Here is an 8,860-nt window from a genome sequence, read left to right as displayed (position 1 = left end):
AACTATTAAACTAACATACGTTCCGTTCTTTGTTATTTTGGGGAACGGCAAAGAAATTTGGGGTATTCAGTTAAGTCCTGGAAAGAATTTATGCATCATTGGCATGCTTCATTATAAATTCAAACAAAACACAGCAGGATTAGGGCTAAACCACAAAAAGTACGTCTTTCATATTGCTCTATAAAAAATACGCTTAAAAATCTGGTCGAAGTGCTGCGGAACTATCCTTCGTTACGATGTTTCACAGTGACACGATTGTCCGACGGAGGAGGTGCGTTTGATTGTCAGCTAACAGAATTTCAACTGGGTGGGGATTCTTCCGTCAGGTTAATTCTCAAGAACCGCTTCAGCGTTGAACTATACGGTAAACTCTGATGTATAAAACAAGACACCGGCTTAACGTTAGCTACTGATACAAATAAATACTTCAGGTTTAATTCCTTGGATATCGCGACTAAATAAACTTAAACGTCAACGAAGCAAATGGTCACAATATTGCTACATGACAGTATTGTTGTTTCGATTAGATAATTCAGTGAAATTAAGATCTTTACCTCGCTGCTGCTTAGACAAAGGTTTCCATCCTTGGCTAGCTTCATGTTGTTGGTAAACCAGTGAGTCAAGTAACGTTAAGTAGCGACATGTCAGAGTCCGGCCACAGTCAGCCCGGGATGTACGGGCAGGGACGCAGAAGGAGGCGACGACGTGGGGATAGAGATCCTGGACCTCCGGGACAAAATCTGTCCGGTCCCAGTCGGGATAGAGAATACCAACCAAGAGAACGACGGGTAATACAAACAACGCGTTACTCGCAGTAATCGTGTCTGGGTTGGTGGACTGCTGGTATGACTGAGTAGTAACTCCGTTTCATTTGTAATTTCAGGATGGGAGCGAGGATCCACCAGGCCCACTCATTCAGAAGACCCCCATCATTTTAGCAAAACCCCCCGGAGAACGGGTGCGTTAGCTTGTCCAGTATTCCCTCACTGCTTTGCTGGTAGCGTGGTCACACTGACCATAAAGTAAAAATAAATGAAACATTACATTATGGAATTGAACAAGGTTTGACAGATTCATTAACACAATTATATGGAGTATTTAGGCATATAGTGTACCTCTAATGTAATCTATTCCCTTGGGCTTTTAAATTGATCCATTTTAAGGCCAAGCCATCACAGAATGCACCTTTAAGTGGAGGTCCAGTCCTGGAGAAGCCTATCATGCTGATGAAAGCCAGGGATGATGCAGGGAAGCCAGGCACCCCTCCAGAGGGGGCAGCTCAGCCCTCTGGTCCTGGGTCCTCCAAGATAGAGAGGGAAGGACAGCGACCTACTCAGCCTGTATACCAGATTCAGAATCGAGGAATGGGTGCCTCTGCATCCAGTAGCGCTGTCGACCGTGAGTTATTTACAAAGCTCTTTTTCTAACTGTAAATGTCACTGGCTAAAAAGGAGACCAGGATTTTGAGAAATATACAGAAGGATGCATTAAGGTCAAATTATGTGGAAGAGAAGTAATTGAATCTTACTGTTTATATGACTTCCAGCCATGGTTGGCCAATCTAAACTCCTTCCTCCGGAGAAGATGAAGCACAGCATAAAGCTAGTGGATGATCAGATGAATTGGTGTGACAGTGCCATGGAGGTGAGATAATGTTTAGTGAATTTAACTCTTGGCGTAGTTATAGTACTGATAGGTTGAATAATTCTTTTCATATTCTGCACTAAATCTGCTGAAAAGACGCTGCTTTTTGTTGTGATGTGTTTCAGTATCTGAGGGACCAGACTGACATGTTGGTGGTGGGAATCCTTGGCCTTCAGGGTACTGGGAAATCTACAATCATGTCTCTGTTATCAGCCAACACCCCTGAGGAAGATCAAAGGTAACATAACAACAATAATAACTATAAGCAGATTTGTTTTGTGATGGTTTTAAAAATACAGGACTCACTTCATATATTATTATAGAAAGAAATATATGTTGCATTTAGCACTTAATCTCGGCTTAAAACTTTAAAAGTGAATGGGCAGCCCCCACTTCCCTGTTCATTTGATGTTCAAACTGCTCAGTTATACTAGAAACGGTTTTAGCTAATGGAATGTTTCAGCTTATACATATGATTTTATTTTCTATTAAATAACATTTTAATTAGTTGAAATCAATTTATCTCATTGATGCATTTTGCCCATTGTTTGCACAGGGGCTATGTATTCAGGGCTCAGACCCAGGAAATCAAGGAAAGGGGAGGAAACCAGAGCACTGGGATTGACTTTTTTATTACACAGGAGAGAGTCATCTTTTTGGACACACAGGTAAGAATAAGGTATTGAGGATACAAAAGCAGTTTATGAAGTATTTTCAGTTTACTAACAGAATATTTACAAGCGTGAAATAGAGTTCAGTTAGACTTAAAAGACTATTTAGTTAAGCATTGATACAACAAGTTTTGTTTACTTATTTGTTTCTTCAGCCCATGCTGAGCCCATCTATTCTGGACCACCTCATCAACAACGACCGGAAGTTGCCTCCAGAGTACAATCTCCCTCACACTTATGTTGAGATGCAGGTCAGTAGCCAGCCTCCAGAGGGCAGTGTGTTAAAGCTCCATTTGTACATTTAGTTCTTCTATGTATTATTCAGTGGCAGTTTGGTAGTCATTTTCATACTCTCAGACATCTTCATGTAACCAAAGTTGCACTCTCTTTGCAATCTGTCAACAGTCTCTTCAGATTGCTGCCTTCCTCTTTACTGTGTGCCATGTAGTCATTGTGGTTCAAGACTGGTTCACAGACTTAAATGTGTACAGGTAGGTTTCCTTTTGTTTATCTGTGATTTATGTGTGAAATACCTACTGCTCAGAATCATGGGCAGAAAGACAGAGTATCTCTCTGACCAGAGAAAGAAAAGCAAGCCCCCTCCTCCCTCAGGAATGTTGAGCATTTCATCTAATATCTTCAGAGGATATTTGTCTTCTGCTTTTTCATAAGCTCAGTAATGTTTTTCTTTGGTTTGGTCTATAAGTTGGTTTTCAAGATGTTCAAATGGACTCACTGTCAGTCTAACATGTCCAGTACACTATTATGTGTTTAAGATATTAATATAGACATGCCAACAGGAAATAATAATAATAATAATTATTATTATTATCATAGTTATAATAATAATTATTATTATTATCATAATAACTCTATTCTCATGGTAGAAACACTTTTCTAGTGTACTCTTCAGTTGAAAGCATTATCTACAATCAGCTTGGTGGTTGCTAGGAGGTGGATTTCACAGTATTGAAATGCATGGACACAGGTTTCTTCAGACTGCTGAGATGCTGAAACCTTCCACTCCATCTGCAAGCCATGACAGCACGGGTTCTTCAGGCAGTGATGATGGAGCAGAGTACTACCCTCATATTGGTAATTATTTTATTCAAAACAAAACAAAACAAAACAAAATACCGTTACACAAACAGACCTGGTCTAGTGAAATAAATTGAAAATCTCTCCTGTTTAAATTCCTTGTTGATCCAGTGTTCCTCCAGAATAAGGCCAGACGGGATGATTTCTGTCCAAGGAATCTAAAAAACATGCATATGGTGGTGGACAAATTAATGACCCACTCTCATCTCAGATACAAAGGTGCAAAACTATAACTCACATTCTATTACTAGATAATAAATAAGATAATATGATCACTCTATAGTTTAGTTTAAGGGCTAATTATATTTGATGTTTAAAAATAGTTCAGTTAGTGAAAAATGTAAATATTTAGTTCTTATTTAGTTTCAAACCCTGAATATACAATCATAGTACACCTGCACTTATATGGTTTGTTTTTAGGTACATTGTCCATGGTAGACTGCAATATCTTTCCTGGACTGGGACTGGACTATCTGTCAACTGAGGTCAACATGTTCCTACTTCCTGTGCAGGAGAATGATGAGGACAGTCTGACCAAAGCAGGTTATACAGACTCTATCTTCACATAAGGGCAAAGCTCAGATGTCCTTCTTTGTACTGTATTATGCAAGATATACATGTACATTAATTATGGTACTGTGTTTAGGCTCAGGGACATACCCGCTCTTCTCCCTGCTCCCGGGGTACAGAGGACACCCTTCCTTCTCCACCATGGTTTCAAAGCTGCGTAGCCAGATACTGGCCATGCCGCGCTGTCAACTGTCACACACCATCCTCACTGAGAAGAACTGGTAAACATTACATTGTTCAAAACAAAATAATTAAAGGACAGAAAACACAGAGCAATAAGACGTGACTATTTTACAGTTGAAAGCATAGTATGACAGTAGAGAGATTTCACCACCAAGACAGGTTTTATCTCCTTATTGAGAAAATATCCACACCTGCATGTTTTCTAGATAAAGTGATTTAGTCTGAATTTTTTGTTGCTAAAGATTTCACATATAGGATTGTTAAGTATTCAGTGTATTAAAGTTGCAACAGCTAGAAAACCTCTTGAAATGAATCCTTTTTTGAGTCCACCCCTCTGAATCCATCTGACTAAAAAAAATCAGGACATAAAGGCTTTCTTGCATACTTTATCAAGATCTAGTGGCTAATGGTGTCTGTTTTCGTTAAAGTTAGTTTTAGTTTCAATTGTCAGGAACTCACCCATGCTGGCCCATGCCCAGCCCCCTTTGCTAACAAATTGTTCAAGGTTGATCAAGGTGAATGAGTTTTATAGTCTCTATAACTTATTCTATCTTTATAGGTTTCACTATGCAGCACGTATCTGGGATGGAGTGAAAAAGTCCTCGGCCCTCTCAGAATACAGCCGCCTGCTCTGCTAACACCTTGAGAGATATGTGGCCCTAAAAGTGGAGACTATTGTTTGCAAGGAGCAGGACATTGAAGCAAAGCCGGAGGCCCAGTGAAGCGTTAGGTGTATTATAGGATAACAGCAGCTTCCATAAGCCTGAAGAGTCTTGGTGCTCAGAATGTTGACCATCCCTTCCCTCTGGAAATATAATGTTCAACAGACACAGCTCCCAGTGCAGCAGTGGAGTGAAAGGTGAAAGAGAGTGAAAAACAGTCATTTGCACATGTCTAAGGAAGATATGAAAACTTTCTTAATGTGATGCTGTAATTGCAGTTTTGATGTACTGACTCACTCATGTTTTCTGTGGAGGACTTCTCTAACTTCTTTTTTATTTTCATTAAAACACAAGTTAAAAAATATAATTATCAGCTACTCAGAAATAAAAGAAAACATATGCAAAAATATGTTTTGGTTCCTCATTTAATTTCACGTGTTTGTTGCTCTTCTCTTAGAACTGCATTCAATTTTTACAAGACAGAGCACAGAGTTACTTTAAACCAGCTAAATAAATCTGTACTTTAGTAGTTGCTAAAAAAAAGGAAAAAGGCCTTTTTTAGTAAAAAGCTTTCACTTTCCTTTAACTTTCCATTAATGTTTCATCACTTAAATTGTGTAATAGGAGAGGCCAATAAAAACCTTGAAATAACCTTTTATTTGCTGGAAACCAAATTGACCAGTCCACAGAGCACATATACATGGTTTCTTTGAGTAAGCAAAAGAGGGTATTAGGTTAGGGATTGTACATCTTTTGCCAGTGTGAATCACATCATTTTAATCAGTTTTAGATGAAAATATAATTTGCATATCCAAACTACTACTACTACAAACTTTTAACAGTCAAATATTTGCCTTATTTGTTGGGGGAGTTGAAAGTCACTCTTTCATTCTCAAATCATTTCATTCACAACATTTTGTGTTTTTGAATTAATCTCTACTAATTAATTTCAAGGGATTATTTATTTATTTTTGTTAACTGGACTAAATATATTTCTAAAGGATAAACCTCTCCTGTTTTCTACAAGAACTGCAACCTGACTCAAGCAGATATTTAAGAATGGCAGATACAAAGTTAACTTCACTTTAACTTTAAATATTGTATTATAACTTAAAAACAATCCTACAACACACATCTACTCAGTTTCATTTTCTGAGGCTTCTTTAACTTTCACTTTACTGTCATATGGGGGATGAAGGAGTGGTTAGCAGCAGGTGACGTGCTGAGGGGAGCTACTTAAAGCTGCAACAGATCAAACTAAAATTCATTTGTATCCTGGCATCATAAAATGCATCTCCTCACGCTGGTCCTGGGCATCGTGCTTCTCCCTCAAGGTAAGTTTTTCCTCTGCTTTAAACTTTTCATTTACTAAATTTGCCTTACAACACAGGAATTTTAAGATATTCCCTTCATGTTGTTTAGCTTCTTTTCTAGTTTATTGTGTGCTTATATTTTGACAGAAAGAAAAAATAACTACACTTAGTATTTACCCTCATTCATTTCTTTTTACTTCTTTTTTTTGACTGTCCTTATATTTTAGATTAATATAATTCAGAGTTACACTGTTAATATTTTTTAGCTAGAAATTTTACTTTCTAATATTCCTGTTTTTTCAGCTTACACTCTGAGATGTTATGAGTGTGCAATGGGAACCTCAGGATCCTGCATCAGTTCAGAAAGGGATTGTCCTTCACAGACTCAGTGCGGTGCAGTACGAGTTGTTTCATATGCAGGTATGCTATTTTGTGATGCATTGTTCTTCTGCTTTATACTCGACACATTTACTCAGGCTGTTATTTTGTTGCAGGTGGTTTAAAAGAACTTGATATTAGTGGGAAAAGCTGTGCCTTGCCTGAAGAATGTGTCACAGGTTCAGTCAACTTTGGAGTTGCCAAAACTGTCGTTACCAGCGAGTGTTGCTCCTCCAACCTCTGTAACAGCCAACCAGCCCCTGGTAACACACTCTACATACCGTACTGTACACTATACTATACTTGTAGTTTATTAATGTAATTGCATTAGTTGTTTGTGAACAAACTGAAATGTACAATCCATATTAACATACTGTATATATTGTACATCATTAGGATTTATTTTATATCCATTACTTGTTTAGTGGTATTATGGACTATTGATGTCAGGTCACATGTCAGAACCTTTGACAATATGTTTGGATCAGATATTGTTAAAGAAACAGGTCTCAAATTCCAAGACAGTCCAGCCCACGAGCATGATGCCCCCACTGGCCATAGCAAAGCTGCACATTACAGTTTGTGTGTGTGTGTGGAAGGACAGTAGACAGTGAAATGGCTTTGAAGAAAAAAGTGTAATGCAGTCACTCACCTTTACCCAAACAACATCAGAAATGTTCATTCTATGTGACAGAACCCCCAGCATCCAGTCCTAATGGTAAACAGTGTTTCACCTGTGATGGTCAAACGTGCACTGCAACTCTGAACTGCGAGGGGAATGAGGACTACTGCATCTCAGCAAAAGGTAATGTTTAATTATCTAACTCAGTTTCACATTTTTTGCCTGTTCAGAGGAATGGTCAGTGACTCTGGTACAGTAGATGTGTTAAAAATAGACGCTCACACACTGACACTGTTTTCATTCTCTCAGTGACTGTAGGAGCTGAAAAAGTGGTGGTGAAGGGCTGTGCCTCCAAACAGATATGCTCAAACTTACAAAGTGCACAAATGACACAAGTCATTGGGACAGAAATGAGTTGCTGTCAGGGAAACTATTGCAACAGTGCCCAGAGTACAAGTGCTGGTCTTCTGCTCCTGGTGACACCACTGATCTATTTTGTTGTCTTTTCCTGACTTATGGACACAGCAGCATCATTGCTCAGTGTTTCTTTCATCTGCTCATTGTTTTCACACCCTTTTCCTCATACTTATAGTGACAAATTAAAAATGTAACAACTCTTTTGTCTTTTTCCAAAGATAAAATCTAGTGCTTTTGCTGAAGTTTTGTTCTGAGTGTCATTTTTAGCCTGAAACCTGTTTTAATCTGATATTAATGATTAAAAATAACAAAAGAAATGTCAACTTGTTTGTATTTTTGTTTTCTTTGACTTTTCTCAATTTTTTCTCAGGCTCTTAGACGTTGAGTAAATTTTACTTATATTTGTGTCATGCGTGATGGTGCAACTTGTGATAAAAATGAGTGCTGTTACTACCAAATGTCGCTGCATAAGGGTAAAATAGAGACGAAGATGAAATCTGTGGTTAGTGGTGCAGAAAAAAAGCAACAGAAAAATGAAAGGGCTCTGCTGGGTGTCGCAAATGTGCAAAACTAAAACTTTCCTGTTGTTGCTAAAACATTTTTACAAAGAATAGTGTTTTAGACAGCTAATAAGTATAATTTATTGAAATCTCCTTTCATTAGCTGCTAACAAAATGATCAGCTGCAAGGTACTGTATGTTCCTGGGACTGAAATACAAAGTCTACTTTTTTTCCTGTTTGTATGAAACATTGTGCTTGTGCTCCATTTTTTGACCAAGTGACTGATCATATTAGAAAATGAACCAGTATCTGAAATCTTACAGAAGAATATTTAAGTGTAGAAGAAATGTCTGACTATGTTCACACATTTAAAATGTTTAAAATGTTAATGTAGAAAGCTGGAGGCCCAGTGAAGCATTAGATAAAATACAAGATAACAGCAGCTTCCATAAGCCTGAAGAGTCTTGGTGCTCAGACCATCCCTTCCCTCTAGAAATATAATGTTCAACAGACACAGCTCCCAGTGCAGCAGTGGAGTGAAAGTGAAAGAGAGTGAAAAACAGTCGTTTGCACATGTCTAAGGAAGATAACTTAGAACTGAAGATATGATAACTTTCTTGATGTGATGCTGTAATTGCAGTTTTGATGTACTGACTCACTCATGTTTTCTGTGGAGGACTTCTCTAACTTCTTTTTTATTTTCATTAAAACACAAGTTAAAAAATATAATTATCAGCTACCCAGAAATAAAAGGAAACATAAATACTAATATGTTAGGTTCCTCATTTCATTTCACAGGCT

General features: G+C 37.9%; 2 protein-coding genes across 3 annotated transcripts; both read left to right on the top strand.

Moving 5' to 3' along the window:
• Positions 1–301: 301 nt before the first annotated feature.
• smg9 (SMG9 nonsense mediated mRNA decay factor) lies at positions 302–8,811 on the top strand. 2 transcript variants are annotated; one of them, XR_003299604.1, is made up of 14 exons: positions 302–788; positions 884–958; positions 1,164–1,398; positions 1,547–1,644; positions 1,770–1,882; positions 2,201–2,312; positions 2,471–2,566; positions 2,721–2,806; positions 3,304–3,410; positions 3,525–3,632; positions 3,834–3,956; positions 4,060–4,204; positions 4,726–5,025; positions 8,603–8,811. XR_003299604.1 is itself a non-coding variant. In XM_026371723.1 (13 exons), exons 1-13 carry the CDS (start codon positions 642–644, stop codon positions 4,802–4,804), a joined length of 1,524 nt encoding a protein of 507 aa, XP_026227508.1. In that variant the 5' UTR covers positions 302–641; the 3' UTR covers positions 4,805–5,221. The 2 variants fall into 2 exon arrangements, 1 of the variants encoding a protein (XP_026227508.1); XM_026371723.1 differs by lacking the exon at positions 8,603–8,811 and having other exon boundaries at positions 4,726–5,221.
• LOC113169948 (urokinase plasminogen activator surface receptor-like) lies at positions 6,102–7,875 on the top strand. The gene is made up of 5 exons (XM_026371755.1): positions 6,102–6,162; positions 6,445–6,561; positions 6,636–6,782; positions 7,214–7,324; positions 7,451–7,875. The coding sequence occupies exons 1-5, from the start codon at positions 6,117–6,119 to the stop codon at positions 7,651–7,653; spliced, it is 624 nt and encodes a 207-aa protein (XP_026227540.1). The 5' UTR covers positions 6,102–6,116; the 3' UTR covers positions 7,654–7,875.
• Positions 8,812–8,860: the final 49 nt, after the last annotated feature.

Source organism: Anabas testudineus, chromosome 16 (genome assembly GCF_900324465.2).
Source record: "Anabas testudineus chromosome 16, fAnaTes1.2, whole genome shotgun sequence".
Classification (NCBI taxonomy): domain Eukaryota; kingdom Metazoa; phylum Chordata; class Actinopteri; order Anabantiformes; family Anabantidae; genus Anabas; species Anabas testudineus.
Note: the sequence above shows the minus strand (reverse complement) of the source record. Positions and strands in the feature narration are given on the sequence as shown.